The sequence below is a fragment of the Microtus pennsylvanicus genome, chromosome 6 (assembly GCF_037038515.1).
Source record: "Microtus pennsylvanicus isolate mMicPen1 chromosome 6, mMicPen1.hap1, whole genome shotgun sequence".
NCBI classification, from domain to species: domain Eukaryota; kingdom Metazoa; phylum Chordata; class Mammalia; order Rodentia; family Cricetidae; genus Microtus; species Microtus pennsylvanicus.
In genome coordinates, this window is record NC_134584.1 from 104,510,535 (window position 1) to 104,527,368 (window position 16,834).

General features: G+C 50.3%; 1 protein-coding gene across 3 annotated transcripts; it reads right to left on the minus strand.

The window, feature by feature from the left end:
- Positions 1 to 1,716: 1,716 nt before the first annotated feature.
- Positions 1,717 to 16,463, minus strand: Tk2 (thymidine kinase 2). 3 transcript variants are annotated; one of them, XM_075977052.1, is made up of 10 exons: positions 16,288 to 16,463; positions 15,576 to 15,613; positions 14,193 to 14,267; positions 12,043 to 12,096; positions 10,063 to 10,152; positions 8,332 to 8,405; positions 6,848 to 6,936; positions 6,283 to 6,362; positions 4,243 to 4,323; positions 1,717 to 3,400 (listed from the first exon to the last, which is right to left on the minus strand). In XM_075977052.1, the coding sequence occupies exons 1-10, from the start codon at positions 16,409 to 16,411 to the stop codon at positions 3,302 to 3,304; spliced, it is 804 nt and encodes a 267-aa protein (XP_075833167.1). In that variant the 5' UTR covers positions 16,412 to 16,463; the 3' UTR covers positions 1,717 to 3,301. The 3 variants fall into 3 exon arrangements, with proteins under 3 accessions (XP_075833167.1, XP_075833168.1, XP_075833169.1); XM_075977053.1 differs by lacking the exon at positions 16,288 to 16,463 and adding an exon at positions 15,726 to 16,259; XM_075977054.1 differs by lacking the exons at positions 12,043 to 12,096; positions 14,193 to 14,267; positions 15,576 to 15,613; positions 16,288 to 16,463 and adding an exon at positions 10,533 to 10,622.
- Between the last annotated feature and the right edge of the window lie 371 nt (positions 16,464 to 16,834).

Here is a 16,834-nt window from a genome sequence, read left to right on the forward strand (position 1 = left end):
AGACCTGGAACCCTCTGCCCAGTCGGAACCTTTAACTAACTCTCCTTCCCTTGAAGGTCAAGGACATAGGTTATACAGTGACCTTAGGAGCTGTTGAAAGCGAAAGTTCTCCAGTCTCCAGAGACCAAAGCAGTCCTTGACTATCCCGTGTCCCACCTCCCTGCTAATCCCCATTTGTTCCCCCAAAGCTAAGCACATGGACAACCAGTGAAAGCAGTTTCTCTCGAGGGCTCTGAAAACATAACAGGTTCTCTGGACAAGAAATACACCAGGCGGGGCTGGAGAGATGGCTCAGTGGTTAAGAGCATTGCCTGCTCTTCCAAAGGTCCTGAGTTCAATTCCCGGCAACCACATGGTGGCTCACAACCATCTGTAATGAGGTCTGGTGCCCTCTTCTGGCCTGCAGACATATACACAGACAGAATATTGTATACATAATAAATAAATATTAAAAAAAAAAGAAATACACCAGGCTGCATCGGACCAATGTGGAGCGGGGCGTCAGACCAGAAAGCTGCCAAGACTGATGTAAAAGCAAGGCACATGAGCACCTGCATCTCCGTACCCTGTCCCCAACTGCTATGGATGTCGCCTGCTAAGGCTCTTCACGCCTCATGCTTGAGATCTATCAGCTGCAGAAGCAGGCACTGCAGGCAGTGTGGGCAGGTCGGAAGAGCCAGGTAGCTGCCAGGCCAGGCCACACTCCGACTGACCAAGGATTAGCAGGGGCAACAGCTGGCAGACCGTTGAACTACGTTCTGCACTGTCTCAGGATCCCCGTGGGACTGGCTCAGGGTGGTCCTGTTCACAGATGTGCCCTTTGCAGAGTCTCCTCTCTTCCTCACCCCAGTTCCTTCCCTGCTTCCTGGGGTCACCTCTCAAATGAACCACTTACATCCAAATCCAAACAGACAATCCCTTCTTTTCTTCCCCCACCCCTCCCTCCCTTGCTGCTTTCCTCACACCCAGGACTTTTGAAGTTATTCTTCCAGCCCCTCATTCCTTCCAGCTGGGTCACATTCACAAACGGCGCTTCGGAAGGGTCACTTCTTAAACAGTTCTTTGTGAAAAATGACCTGTGGCCAAATACATTTGGGACACCCTCTGCCAAGCAAGGTCCCTTTGCTTCTTGCCTCCTGGATCTTTCAGACTGAGTAGCAGGCAAGTGGCGTTTGGCCTTCTTGGAGGGACAGAAATGGATGGTACTTCCAACCTCTTGGACTTCCTAGATAAAGACAAATTATTTTGATTTTTGAATTATGTATATGGCAGCGTATCTGTGTGGTACCCCACATGTGGACAGAGAGGGTCTTGGATGCCCTGGAGCTGGAGTTACGTGTGGTTGTGAGCCACTGAATGTGGGTGCTGGAAATCAAATCTGGGTTCACTGTTTAATCCTGCGTTTTCCTAAGGTCCTCAAGTCAACTGTGTTTTCAAAGCTCCTTGGTTGGGTAAGGTGAAGCAGGCAATCTAGGGGGAGTTCAGTAATGTGGGGCTCTTCCAAATTAGGCAAGGCACCCCCTCTTCAAATAACAACGGGAGACCTAGTTCCTTATATGCACATACAATACACCTCCCTCTGTAACCAGGCTGAGGCAAAAAGACTACTGAGAGGTCAAGGTCAGCCTGGGCTATGTAGGAAATGTGAAGCCAATCTGGGCTATACAGTAAAAATCTGATTCAAAAAAGATAAGAAAATGAAAGAGAAAAATAACATCGGGGTTTAGACGTAGAATTTATTGGCTACCGTAGAAAAAAAACAATCACATTTCTCTCCAAAACAAGTATTCTGACTGAGCAGAGGGGCAGGTGCTGGACTGTTCATTTGCAAACTCTGAAGATGTTCCCACGCCGGGACTGCTGGCACAAAGGTTCCTGCCTCTTGGTTTACGCTTTATCGCTGTTGGACTGTAAGTACCGATGGATGGTCCCCTTAGCTGCTATCCCTCGTACTACAGAAAGGGCCCAAGAATTGGCCCAAACAGGAGGGATCATCAGCCGGACTCTTGGCCCTCTCTGTGGCCAACTGGCATTCCAGGCACCCAGAGAGGCGAGGCAGAGCGAGGTCATCTGCCACTCACTGGTTGGCAGCCCACCACGCTGCATTTCTCCAGAGCACACAGCAACCGTTCCGAGTCTGCATCCAGTCTTCTCCAGATGCACCCCACCAACTCCAGAACAGCAGGAGCAGCAAGACTTCAAATGCCTTCATTTTGCAAACCCTGACTCTCCCCAGAGGAATGGTCTTCCTTTCCCTTGGTCTCGACTGGTTCAAGCAGCAGCTGTACCTTTTGTGTGCAGTGATGACCCAGCAAAGCTAAGGTATTTTCTGATCCACAGAGATGTCTTCATGCTCTGTGGTCCAAGACATCCGCTCAGATGGAAGCACACTTTAAGATTAAGGCCGCTAATGTCTCTTTCCCTGGGGCACAAACACTCAGTAATTCCAAAGGCCCTGTTCTTCACACAAAGGATGGAGAGTGATGGGACTTGGGAGCCCAGCTCGCTGCCCTTGGCCTCACTCAGCACAGGGCAAAGGGTCCAAGTCCCAAAAGTCTTTTTTCTGACACAGAACGGCATGAAACTGGCAGCAATCTGGGGAGGGCCTTCACCCTCAAAGACACTGGCACCGTCCAAGGCCAATGCAGGATTCCCCTGCGGACACTGAGGTGCAGATGACAAAGGGGCAGAGACTTCAGCTCCTTCGTGCCAGGAAAACTCTGGGCTCTGGCCAAAAAACAGAGGTGTGCCAAAGACTAGTCTCGTTGGTTCTCCTTGAAACTTGCCCAGGAGTTAAATGGGATGGAATCCATATTGCCAGCTCTTCTCACAAAGATGAGGGGTGGGGGGCTGGAGCTCAGAGCAGCAGGGCTGAGGGGAACAGCTCAGGAGGAGGCAGCCTAAGCTGAACGGTGCCAGCTCCACTAGGCACTGGCTATGTGACCTTGAAGAGTCCCCACACCTCTCTGAGCTTTAAATCCTTGCCTGGGCTGGAGGAGGGCTCCCTTGCCCCATTGGTGGCCTGAAGCACAGCAGCTAAAGCAACACCAGAACATAGCAAGTGTTTTTCCAAAGGAATTCAGCCTCAGGAAGCCACCAGGAGGGGCACCAGGGGGAATGTGTGCTGCAAGGATCTGACAACAAAAGCCATTTGTCCCATAATAAAAAACCATAAAGAAAATAGATCTGACCATGTAACAGACCCTCCTGAGAGTAGACACTTCCAAATGCTCCTAACAGCTAGCCTGGCCCTGCTAGGCTATTCCTGGCACCATCTTCTAGACTGTGGCCATGTCCAGTCCTATGGGCCATGCTTCCAATTCTCTGGAGTTAATATCCGGGACCGGTTTTGTTCAAAGAGTTCTAACATTTTCTCCAAGTCGTGGTCCGCCTCAATCACCTGGAAATAAAGCAAATAGGTCACAGGCTACACTGAGCGACTCCTTCCTCCCTGGGGAAGAGCAAGAGGCTGAAAGGCCACGAGGGTCAAAACCACATAGCTCCAAGTCCAGGACTCTACACTCTCAGCTGAATTTTTACCAAAGAATCCATCCCGGCATCAGTGCCTTTTCTTTTCATTGGAATTGGGAGTCGGGGCTGTGCTGGGAATTAAGCCAGGGAATCAAACATCTAGAAAGCCTTCTGACCCCTTGCTAGTTCCCTAACCCCCTCAGGTTTTCTTTTCACAGGGAAGGAAAACAAACTCTGAACGTTTCCACAGTGCAGATGTCTCTTGCTACAGCCTTGCCACCTGCTTCTCAGGGCCAGAATATCTATGTGGCCCACAGCCTAAGGCCATAAACAAAAGCTTAGGATCTCCTACTGGACATGTGACTGCTTCAAGTAGTAACTGCCTGCCTAAGGAAGCAGGAAGAGCAAACTGGAACACAGGGCAGGATACTGTCGCTCCGCTGTGCAGTCAGAGTTCGGAGGCAGCAGCAGCGTGGCACTTCCACACCCTCAGCCCCGCCTGAGCCGTCACTGTCAGGCCTTCTGAAGACACTAGTCACCTAACCATCAGGAATGGGCCAGAGGCAGCTCGGGTACTCCTGTGCAGCGAGGCTGGCTGTGTGGGTGACATGTTACTAAGGTAACCAGTCTTTGCTCAGGTCTGAGCAAGTCCCTCTGAGATGTGTCCAGAAACAGGGCAGAGAGAGAAAGAGCTCTTTTCCATGGTATGGGCGACATTCTCTGGGCTTTCTCCCCATAGAAGTCTCCATTCCTGGAGGGACGCTGACTTACCAGAACAGGGGCTGCAGCTGGGAAAAGGCTACCAGTGACCAGCCACTCCTCATAGAGGCGGTGAATAGCTCTGAGGTATTCCTGCCACAGAAACACAAAGGCTGTGGGGAGTGGGAAGGGAGAAAAGCCCACTCACCAAGGGTCTCACAGGCCTACAGGGCGGGTGAGAATTCTCAAGGACTATTAGGAAGTGAATGAACAAAGGACCCTGTAACAACCAACATGGCTGTATGACAAGCCTGTGGCTTAAGTAGCCAGTGCATCCCCACCCCCACTGGCCTTCCCTAGCAGAGTGTTAAGGCACACCTCCCCACCTGGCACCTCCCCACCTTGCCACTTCTCTAGTGGGAGATCTAGGTCCACCACGAAGAAGTGTAAAGCTACCAATGATGGGTGTCCCAGCACTGAGCGCCACTATACCTTCCGGCTGGCTTATCACCAAGAGGACTGACTCAAACCTCTCCCCTTACTCAGCTCTCCCTGTCGACCACTCATTACAGAGACTGTCCAGTCTGTAAGGACCACTCCTGTGGGCAGCACAAGGGAGAGGAGATAGAGGCCTCCAAGCCATTGTTACCTCCATGCTGGGAAGCCCTGCCCACTCACACTCTCAAGCATTCAGCCTGAGTATGCTAGCTGCCCGGGCACCTCCTCCAGCAACTTCTGCCCTCCATCCCAGAAGCTGGCCTACAAACCATGCTGTCGCCTTCGTTCATACCCACTGGTCTCCCCCTGGGTACTAGGAGGCAAGCTTGTCCTAAAGACCTTGTCAAGACCATTAGTTCAACCCCTTGGACAATGGCTTGGAAGGACTCCAGACATGGCATTTCTTGGGAACATTTGAGTTGTTGAACAGAGCACAGAAATGCCAAGTCCATCATAGTACAGCCTAAGCTGTGGCTGTGCCAAGGCAAAACTCAGCTGGACTTTAGGGATTAGACAGGCCTTTCAGGACCCCCATCCCAGCCAATCTTGAGTCCAGAGCACCATGCTGTCCCAAAAGAGCTTCAAGGACAGCCGTACACATAAGGTGTGCAGTCCAACAACTCCTAGGTGCCAGGCCAGGAAACATGTTGAAGGACAGAGGAAGTAAGACCAATCTAAAAGTGCTCACAATGTAAAGAAAATTGGGAACAAACATTGTCAGCGTGCTGTCCTGCAGGTATCACTGTGAGAGGCCTAGGGGCAAGAGAGGGCAGTGGAAGGAAGGTGGGGAAGTGACATCACAGCTAAAGAGGAACTCCTGTACAAAGGCAAATGTGCATATCCATGGTGTGTGTGTGTGTGTGTGTGTGCGCGTGTCTGTGTGTGCACGTGTGTGAAGACAAACTACTGTACAAGGGCAAATGTGCATATCCATGGTGTGTGTGTGTGCGCGTGCGTGTCTGTGTGTGCACGTGTGTGAAGACAAACTACTGTACAAGGGCAAATGTGCATATCCATGGTGTGTGTGTGTGTGTGTGTGTGCGCGTGTCTGTGTGTGCACGTGTGTGAAGACAAACTACTGTACAAGGGCAAATGTGCATATCCATGGTGTGTGTGTGTGTGTGTGCACGTGTCTGTGTGTGCACGTGTGTGAAGACAAACTACTGTACAAGGGCAAATGTGCATATCCATGGTGTGTGTGTGTGTGTGTGCGCGTGTCTGTGTGTGCACGTGTGTGAAGACAAACTACTGTACAAGGGCAAATGTGCATATCCATGGTGTGTGTGTGTGTGTGTGTGCGCGTGTCTGTGTGTGCACGTGTGTGAAGACAAACTACTGTACAAGGGCAAATGTGCATATCCATGGTGTGTGTGTGTGCGTGTGTGCATGTGTGTACATGCATGTGTCCCTCTAATCATGGGTGTACTGAAGCCTGAGTCAGGAACCACAGGAAATAGAGCAGCTGTGGCACCCACAAGGACTCCAAAGCCGCAGAGGAAACTAGAGTTCGCCCTCGGCTCTACTTCCTACTTTTTGCTACAGATAACCCTGATGATGTTATGGTGGGCAAGGGGGAGGGCCAGCAGAAGAGGGGAAGTGGCTCTAGCCTCTTACCAGCGGAATGACTTTCTCCTCTTCCCTGCACCTCATCTTTAGTCTCTGGTAGCAGATTTCAGGAGTGGTTCGGAGATAAACTGAGATTTAAAAACACAAGTGGCTCTGACTGCCGTGCTCCTGGTGTGAGAGCAAAGACAAGGACAACACAGGGCTGGGTGGAGAGGCTATTAGTAATAGCAGGAGCCTTGGCCCAAGCCTGCTCAGTCTCCAATCCCCTTTCCATTGCCAGGTCCTCAACCCCACAGTCTCATGAAGCTTAAAGGAGTTCCATTCCTAGACAGGGTCCAGCAAGCCACTGGCACCAGTCACTCTCCAGTTTCTGTCCCTCCCACACAACACAGAAAAGCCATCAGATCAGAACATATCAGGGGCCTGGACATAGTTGGCCAGGGAGAAGGAAGTTTAAGGAACCATGGCCAGAGTTCCTTCACAGGGAGAAGAAATCCTGCTTGCCTTTGGAAAACTGTGATGGAGAAAGAATCATGATGGTGGAACCTCACAAACAGACCCCAGCTGTACCCAGGGGATCCTCCAGGGAAGGGACAGGGAGAGCCTGCCTTACCTATCAGATCAATGGAGACATCAATGTTCCTGATGATCCAATCAAACCACTCAGACAGAACCACATAGTCAACCTCGGGCATCTTCCCGCTGCAAGGAGAATGCAGAGGTTTTTATTTAGCCATGTGCTGTGTCATTAGGACCCAGGGGTGGCTTCTCTTTGCAAGGGCACCACCAAGAGCACACTGCACAAATGATGACCACGTAGTACTGGCAAGCCCCTCAGCATGTGTCTGATCTTCCACCACCATGCGGCTGGCTGTAGTACTGACTGATGGAGAATGCTTTTGGGATTGAACTCCAAGCAGATTAGAGCACTTTAGTCTGTCCTCTGAGCAATGAGGCAGAAGAGTCTGGAAGGATATACTTTCCTAACTATTTTGTCATTGTAACCGCTCCTAAGGAGAGAGGGAAGTAAGTAAGACAGCGTGGGAAGCACAGAGTCAGAGCCGGAGTGTGCTGGGGAATTTTATGTCGACTTGACACGACCTAGAGTTATCTGAAAGGAGGAAACCTCCATTGAGAAAATGCCTCCATAAGATCCGGCTGTAGGACATTTTCTCAATTAGTGATTGATGGGGGAGGGTCCAGACACTGTAGGTGGTTCCATCCCTGGGCTGGCAGTCGTTGGTTCTATAAGCAAGCAGGCTGTGCAAGCCATGGGGAGCAAGCCAGGAAGCAGCACTCCTCCATGGCCTCTGCATCAGCTCCTGCCTCCAGGTTCCTGCCCTGCTTCAGTTCCTGCCCTCATTGATTTCAATGATGAACTGTTATACAGAACTGAGAGTGAAATAAACTCTTTCTTCCCCATGTTGCTTTTGGTCATGATGTCCATCACAGCAACAGTGACCCTAACCAAAACACAGAGACACTCAATCACCTCATCATGGGAGCCAGTGACGGTTCCACAGTTCACAGTTCAGCTGAAAGTACCTAATGCTCCAAAAACAAAATCACAGGCTGTGTGCTGTGACACCTGCCTGTTAGCCTAGCCCTTAAAAGGCCGAGGCAGGAGCCAACCCAGCACTGGGAAGTAGAAACAGGCAGATCCCCGGGGTATGCTGGCCAGCCAGCCTAGCCTACTCAGTAATAACCAAGCCAGTGAGTGACCCTGTCTCAAAAAGCAAGGCAGAAGACTAGAGAGATGGCTCAATGACTGAGAACATCTATTGCTACTGCAAAGGACCCGGTTGGTTCCCAGCACCCAAATGGTGGCTCCCAACTATCTGTAACCCCAGTTCCAGGGGGCCCAACACCCTTTCCTGACCTCTGCGAACACTAGGCACACACATGGTTCACATACATACATGTAAGCAAAAAACCACTCATACACTCATAGAATTAAATAAATCTAAAAAAAATATAAAGCAGTATAGATAGCTCCTGAGGACCAACACCCAAGGTTGGCCTTTGGCCTCCACACACACACACACACACACACACAATCAGAGGTTTCATAATGATGGACTATATACACTGCAGTACCTTCTATACAGGTTTTCTACAAAAATGTATCTTGCGCTGTAAATTGACCTTTCCATCAACCGTACAGGCGACATCTAAAGGAATGGAAAAAGTTATTTACTCTCAGGTGAAGCAGAGGAGGCTACAGGAAGCCCTGAAACCGTGCCCACCCCTCTTGCCCTCGCCTGTGTCCCTCCCATCTTTGCTGACCATCAGGCTGTGAGGAGAGGACAACAGGATGGCAGAAGACATCGTCTGCCATGAGGCTCAGTGTGTCTCCCTCCACCCTGCCCTGGCCCATGCTCAAGTTTAGAGGACAAAGGACAGCAAAGGTGGCAGTGAGGGGGAGGGGTGCTGCCAGCAGCACTGCTGCTCCTCCGTGGTGGGGGGGGGGAGACTCAGCTAGGATACGGAACATGCTAGCAAAGCTGCCAAGTACTATCCGATTGACGCAGCCTGGTGAGTGGAGCCCTGAGACGGGGAACTTGTTTACTTTAGGACCAGAGTGTCTGAGGCAACCCCAGAAGGCTAGGGTTGGGGAGGCATTCTGGAGACTCTGCCTGCTGAAGCTGGGCAGTTCTCTGCCCAGCAGGGAAGAGGATGACTGGACATCACCTTTCTGCAAGTTGCTCACACCCTTCATGAATCTCTTCCCTTCAGCTACAACGCCCTTTGGGAAGCAGGACGGACTTCTACCCTGACACCTGTGGACAGACACAGTGTGGCCCGCGGCAGCACAGGTATTCAAAACTATGGCCCACTCTCTGTCCACCTGTCTGCCGCCCAGGATCTGTGCATCCGTCGTTCCTTCTGTCCTTGCGCTACATGCTGCTCCTACCGTTCTTTGCCTGTTTTTTCTGGCTCCCTCTTCAGCCTCCCTCTCTCCTGCTCAGTCCAATCAGCTCTGTCTCTGCCTCCTTGGCAGGTGTCAGCTGTATCCCATGATGTTCACACCATTAGCTATAACTCAGAGTGCCCACTTAGGGAAGGCAGAGCAAACCAGGGGGAACGATGCTAACTGTAGGTGCTCTGCTCTCTATCACTGAAGGAAACATCTGAGGAAGGAGAAACTCATTTACATCTGTCGATCTGAAAAGACTGGTATCAAAGAAGAATGGTACCTGCAGTTGTAGGTAACCAGACTTGGCTCCATCAGCCTAATGATGATGCCAATGTCTGTATCCTACATGGAAAGGCTCTGGCTGTGCATAAAGCTTTGCCCACAGGTGTCACTCATGGTCCCCCTTGACACCTCATCTCCTACGACACTCTGCTCCTGCCAACACAGCAGCCCTGTATGTCCTGTCCTGCCTCAACACCTGGCTGAACAGTGCTGGCCATCTGTGACCCAAGGTGAATCAGATTCTTTCAAGAATGTGAAAGCCAGACCCCACGAAGGTCTGATCAACAGTTCTCAAACATGCATTCAGGAGTCCTGGACAGCTGGATAAAGCACAAACTGCGAGACCTCAGCCCTAGATTTTCTGACTCAATAGATCTGGAGAGGGGCTAGGAAATGTGCAAGTCCCCAGGTGACAGTGCTGCTGCACCCTGGTTAGATGATGTTAAGTCTCTCGGTGGTCAGATTACAAAAACACGAGCTCAGGAGGCATCAGGAGACTGGCTGTAGTCAGAGAAGACTGTATAGCATGAAATCCCAACGAATTTTGTTGGGAGACTTCCCTCTCAGACAACATCCTGAACTTGAAGGATGCTTTGTTTGATAAGTTTGGAAGTTAGGTCTGTCTGTACCTGAGGACGAGTGTGCTGGTCCAGCATGGTGAGCTGCACGTAGGTCTGCAGTGTGAGGCCCCATCGACTGGCATTGTGGTACATTAGGCTCTGCAGAACAAAAGGCAAGGCACTTTGCATCCAAGTGGCAAATGCAGGCCCCAGGTCTACCAGTAACTGAAAGCCATTTCAGGAAACCTACACAGGCAAGGCTGGGGCCAGAGGTGGAATAAGGAGAGATAAAGGGCTCTCAGAATAGGGTGACAGAGACACTTGTGAATACAGTTACAGTAGAGCCCTCCCCCCCTCCACGCGCAACAGCCAGGCAGGGCCGCGCTGTGCTCCCCACAGAAGAAGCACTCAGATATTCATAAAGTTGACTTTGCGTTTCCCTGTGGTCTGCTCTCCATCCAGCAGTCAAAGTGAGCTTGTTAATGTCTCCCTTGGCTCCAAACCTTCTAGGGACTTCAAAATTCAAATCAAATCCAAACCCCCATCGTGGTCCACAGGTCCTAGAAATCCACCGCCGTCCTCTTGTCTCTTACTCTTCTTCCTCTGGCCAATCAGCTTATAGCCACATGTGCCTCCTTAGTGTTCTGCAAACATGCCAAGCAGGGCCTTTGAACCTGCCTCTTTACTCTTCCTCCTGATGTCTGTAGGACTCCCTCCCTCATGTGTGGGTCTCTGCCCAGATGTTATCTTAACAAAGAAACGTTCTCCTGCTACCCTACGTAAACAGAGGCAGCCCGCAATCCTGTCACCTACACACACACTTGTCTCCGGTCGGCTCACTAAGAACTCTCTGCTCCTCCCTCTGCAGTGTGATATATATTCATCAAGAAAGATGCTTCCTTTGGACTCCCATCTTAAGCTTTATGTGGCACATAAGGAAAGCTAAATTAGCCTTTGATCACTCAACAGTCACCAAATCTCTAAGGACAAAATTAGAGGAAATCTGCCCAAGCTCTTTCTATACTAGACACGTCTCTCCTGGGCTGAAGAGCGCTGTGCGAGGCATGAAATGAAGAAGTTGACTCTGGGTTCTCTCTGAAAAGTTTTTGCAATCTCGTGGTGTCCTAGATCCCTCTGGCTCTTTACCATCCTTCCTCCCCCTCTGCCTCAGGATTCTCAGAGCTTCACGTAAGATTTGGCTGTAGGTCTCTGCATCTGTTTCCGTCCGTTGCTGGGTGAAGCCTCTCTGATGACAATTCACCCACATTCAGCCATCCCATTCTTCTACCTAACGGTCTCCTCCGTCCTCACACTGATATTAGTGCCAGGGGACCAGAGGCTTCACATTGCTCAGTGCCCTTGTATGCAGAGCAGTGTCTGCCACGTAGAAGGTATGTGATGAGCGCTCGCTGACTGACTGAGCAGACACGAAAGGCTGGGCAGTGCGGCTGCGTCCTAGCAAACAGCAGGGAGCGCGGTAGACGCAGGTGCTGCTGCTGTGGAACTGGAACTCCAGGAGGCACTGTCCGAGGACTGCAAGGCACTGCTAAAACTACAGTTGCCTTAGCTGGGCGACACTAAGCACCCCTAGAACATGGGATGGAGCCCAGACCCAAGACCCCTTTCTTCATCCCCTCTGCTAATGTCCATCATTTTCAAGCAGGCCACACGGGGCTTTCTGGGTGGAGGAGAGAGAAGAGGCACAGCACATCCCTGGCATCCAGGCCCTCCTTGGGTAAACAACGAGGGATCCATTAGTAGATAATAAAGCCCAAAGCCAAATCAGAGGCTCATCTAGAGACACGATGACCTAGAACTAGGTTCAAGGAAAGCTGAGCCACTCAGAATTGTTAAAGACAGCTGACAGGATTCCTAGTTTTGTGCACACCCACCCAGGCCTTAGAAATCTCTAACTTGCTATTCTCCTTTCTTGCGAATCAGCTAACAGCGGAGACAAAGAGCGGGTGTGCTTGGACTCAGGTTCCAGTACCGCCATTCCTAGGTATTCACAGGGAAGCTGGCAGTTTGCACAAGAAGCAAAGCACTCACCAGGGGATTGTGGCCTCGGACATTTCTCCACTTGAGCACAGGCTCCATTAACACCTGCGAGGAAAGAACACACACTAACAGCATGCCAAGTGTATAAGACAGACAGACAGGCAGGTACTACTGTCTGGGAGCCAAGGGTGGGCCAAATGAGCTAGGCCTCTAAAGGCCACAGCTCCCTCTAGGTGGGGTCTTCCTGTGACTTCCAGAAGTGACCCTGTAAATAACTGAGAACCAGCTCAGTCTGCAGTGGGGCGGGCTTACCAAGGTCAGTCAAATTCTTCCCAGCTTGGAGACAAACAAGGGTGGCGTCCCTGGAGTTCACAGCCTGAGCTGGAACCTGGCCCTCACATGCACTACTGTACGGCTCAGGGCTTTCTACGGCACCGATCCAATTACATAAACGTAGAAATTGACATACAAGAAGAAATTCATTAGCAAAAATGGCTCGTATAATTCTGGAGGCTAAGAACTCTGCCTTGTGACAGGTTGTCTAAAGCTAGGATCCAGGGATGCAAGCTGCACAGCTCAGTCTAGATCCAAAGCCTGAAAACCAGGGAAGTTATTGGTGTAATGTCAGGTATGAGGCTGAAACCCTGGGACCTGGGGCTAAGTCCCAAAGTCCAAAGGCTGGGAAGCCTGAAGTTTTGATGTCCCAGAGCAGGAAGAAGAGAAAGGAAATTCTTTTCTTTCCTTTTTTGTTCTATCCAGGCCCTGTAGCCAATTATAAGTCCTCATGCATATTCCCTACTTAAAAGTCCATCAATTGACTATCAGTCTCCCCTGGAAACACCCTCTAAACGCACGCAGAAACCATGCTTCAGTAGTCCTCCAGCCTTCTTATTCACGGGGGCGTGCACAAGATCGCCAGTGCACGCCTGAAGCGTCACATACAGCAAGCCTGGTACATGCCATCTTTCTCCTATGCTAAACAGAGGGACGATTCACACGGGACAGAGTAAGACGGCATGAGGTTTCACTGAGCACATCCAACTACAATGCATAATTTAAATTTTATGAGTCGTTTAAATCTAGAATGTTATATCTAATATTTTTAGATCCTAGTTGACCTTGGGTAACTGAGACCACATCTGAGTGTGGGAGGCTGCTGTCGTCTTTCATTCAGTCAGGCTGCTACCTAAAATTAACTATCACCCCATATAAATTTTAAACACCGATTATCCTTTGCTTTCCTCCTCTCAACAGAGGTAACAATGCTGACCTCAGAGAGGTTATGCATATAAGCATGGAATCAATTACACAATACCATAAACACTTAACGTGGTGCACTGGATGGATATTAGCTTTTGCTGCTGCTTCTGTTGTTAATTGGCCCCAAGGTCGGTAATGAGAACATAAGCACTTTACAAGTTCTACTGAGAGGGTCACTACTCAAGACAAGGGCGGTGAACCCTACGTGCTGGTCTGATGATTGATGAGAGACATCATCCAACACTGACAGCTGAGAGGACACAGCACCAAACCTGCAGAGAGGAAATATACCCGGGGAAACTGGCCAACCTCCCAAGTATCCTTGCCCAGTGGAGTCAATACACAATTTTCCCAGCAATGAGTTCTAACAGCCCGTACAAATGCTGTCTACCAGGGAAGCTGGCCTAGACATGGGAGTACACATTAGGACTTTGAAGTTCAGCCACAGATGTTCCTCTAGTTACAGTGGGGCTATGTCCTCACCTGAAAACAGAGCAGGCTGAAAATGCATGAACTATACTAATCTACTGGGTATCACAGTACAGCGTCTACTGAATGTATTCTGCTTTGGCAGCACTGTATAGCAAAATAAATGAAACCCGAGGTTGGCGAATCATGACTTGAGAACTATCTGAGGTCCAAATTGAGGATGCCGTGATAGATAAATGCCCCAATCCCAAGGACTTCGTATGAAACATACGACGTAAGCAGTTCATTTATCACTTGAACACTGACTTCCTGTTGACATGCTAATATCTGGGGTGTCTCAGACTGCTCTTTTCGCTCCACTCCACGAGGCTTTTTAAAAAACGCTAGCTCAGACGTGTGCACTGCACTGGTGGCTGGCAGCATCCTTCTGTTTGACGGGGCTATCTGTGCCCTGCATGACTTATCCCACTGAGGCATTTCAGGTTTCTTCAAGCCCAGCGTGGGTGCCGTACCTCGACGTCTGCTGTATTGGAGAAGAACTCCAGGCATGTCGTCTTCCCACTTGCAATATTGCCCTCCACACAAACCTGGCAGAAGACGGATGTGTATTAGGGATGGAAATCAAGCACCCCGAGGAACAGGAGGGAACCACTAGGTTAGGATAAACAGCCCACTTGGTCCAGTCTAGGAATCCCCAAGGTCCCACTCGGCAGTTACAGAAAAAGCATCCCCCGTCCTGCCCTCTACTGAAAACCCAGGCGATCCATCCTCACCAGAACCAGTCCCTCTCTTTTTGTTAACAAGCTGAGAGTCAGCCCCAGAGCCTCACACATGCCGATCAAGCTGTCTACCACTGAACTGCATCCTCAGCCCGATCCCACTTCCCCTCCCCTGATATCACCTGAGCCCACACACAGCTTGTCTGCCCAGTCCAGTCCTGAGCCCTTCCCTAGTTCCACCCTTCAGATTGCCATATGTCAGCTACAAAAATGACTCTGTAACCCGAGTTTTATCAATGGTTCTGAGGTTGAGAAGCATGTGTATGCTGTCTCGGATCCAACTCGCTGACGTGTACAGAGAAGCTGCTCTCAATCACCGAATGGTATCAGCAAAGGAGAGAAGGAAAAAATAGGAGCAGAGACTTTTACCACAGGTGCGCAGCCTCTGACACTATGTTTAACCTCCCCAGAAACTGGGAAGGGGATCCAAACGTTTTTCACAGAACAGAAAACTGAAACTCACAAAAGGGGTTCAATAAGGGAAACCAGACTGAGCCTACACCCTAGGCATGATGGCTGCCACCTAGAGAGGCATGCCCAACAATTCTAACGCTCAGCCTGGCACTCCCAGTGATACAGACCAAGTGGTGTTGGCTCCAGCAGATCACATAGAAAATATCACCCATAATTTCAATGCAATGACACAAACACCATTTCCTTTTAGCCTGTTTCCCACATGAGTCTTTCACCTGCTTTCTGAAGGCCTACTATGTGTCTAGCAATTCATAAGCCAAACCTAGTCCCAAGCTCACAAGGGAGGGTAGGAAAGAAAGGAACAGGATTACAAAAAACAGAAGGGCGTGCTTTCAAAGTACACAGGCAACAAAGTCTGTGCCCGTGCCACAACTCACTGCCCTCCAGGGGCCCAGTCCAGTCTCCAGCCACACCTGACAACCTACCCCACATCTCAGTCTGGTGCTGAGAAGGGAATTTACCTCCTGCTCGCTAAGCACATGCTACTAACTGAAATCCACCCCTACTCTCATCCTCGCTTTTTTAGCGATGGATAGTGTCTCATACTTGTTTCTTCCCTGTGGGCACACAATGCTTCCCTCTCCGGCTCAAAAGATGAAGACATTCTTCTACACTGGAGAAGGCATGCAAAGAGGAACTTACCACTGCCTTTTTCTCTTTATCATTTTCTCTATCTTTATCTAAAAAAGAAAGGAAATCCATGTTTCAATTATTCACTCTTCTCTGTGCTAATCTGATAAATAACCACAGTCATGTTTAAATTTGCTTTTTCTTGACTTAAAAAATGTTTACCATTCTCGGGATCCTCTATGGTTGGGTCTTGTATGTGACATCGTGCACTATTTGGGCTTGCGTATTTTCCATCGCTTGGTATATTCTACTTTCCGTTTTCCCCTGTATCCTGTGCCTAGGATCTCCACACTGTACACAAGGAATAACCTACACTCAAGAGATTCCGAAGCGCGGCCGGTGAGCTTAGGTTCAAGATTGGGACCCAGGCTGTCTGTTCTCTAGGCCAAGGCTGGCGACACGCCAACTCTAGGGCAGCAGCCTGAGGCCAATGCTCCATTTCGGAAGAGGAAGAGCCCCACTGCCAGCAAGAGTGGGAGAAAGTCAGAAGCCTGAACCCGCCCTCTAGGTCGGCAGGCACCTGCAACCACAGAGAGCTGGTTAAAGGCAGCTCCGCCCCATCTCCTCCCACGGCCTAAAAAATCTGACCAGGAAACCGGACGGACAAGAAGCCGCGCTGGAGCCCCAAGTGCGGGTCCTCACAGCGGGAAGTCCGGGGACTTGCCGGGGAGGGGGGGCGGGGACAAGCGTGGCATCTACGAGGCGGCACAAAATTACTAGTTACCCGGAGGCCAGGCGCGGTGAGGTGCCCACAGCGACCCGGTGCCCGAAACGAGGTTCCCGGGGCTTCCGGGACTTGCGCTGCGCAGCGACCGGGCAGCCCAGGCACGTAGGGGCCGCAGCAGCATAGCCCCTTGTTGATGTGCTAGCCCGACTTCCTTCCGGTGCGCATTAGAGCCCCGCCCCACTCCTTTCCCAGCCCCGCCCCTTAAAGGGTCCTTGCATATTTCTCCTACTAGGTTAGACGGGAGAGATTCAAAGTGAAGATTACACAGTTTACAGCTGGTAGAATACACCCCTTACCTAACTAGAATTCGAGAATGGATGGATAATAACTCCAAGAGCTGATTGATTCATTAGCATCTCAGATTATTTCATTGATTGCCTGCTCCATCCACACCTGGCACGCGCCTACTAGGGTTGTCCTGTATTTTCCTTCTAAGAATTCTGCAGGAAGACGTTGTCATTCCCATTTCCCAAGCGCGTCCTCGAAGAATTGGGCTTGCTTCAAAGGACCCTAGGTTTAATCCCCTTCATCACAAAAAATAAAA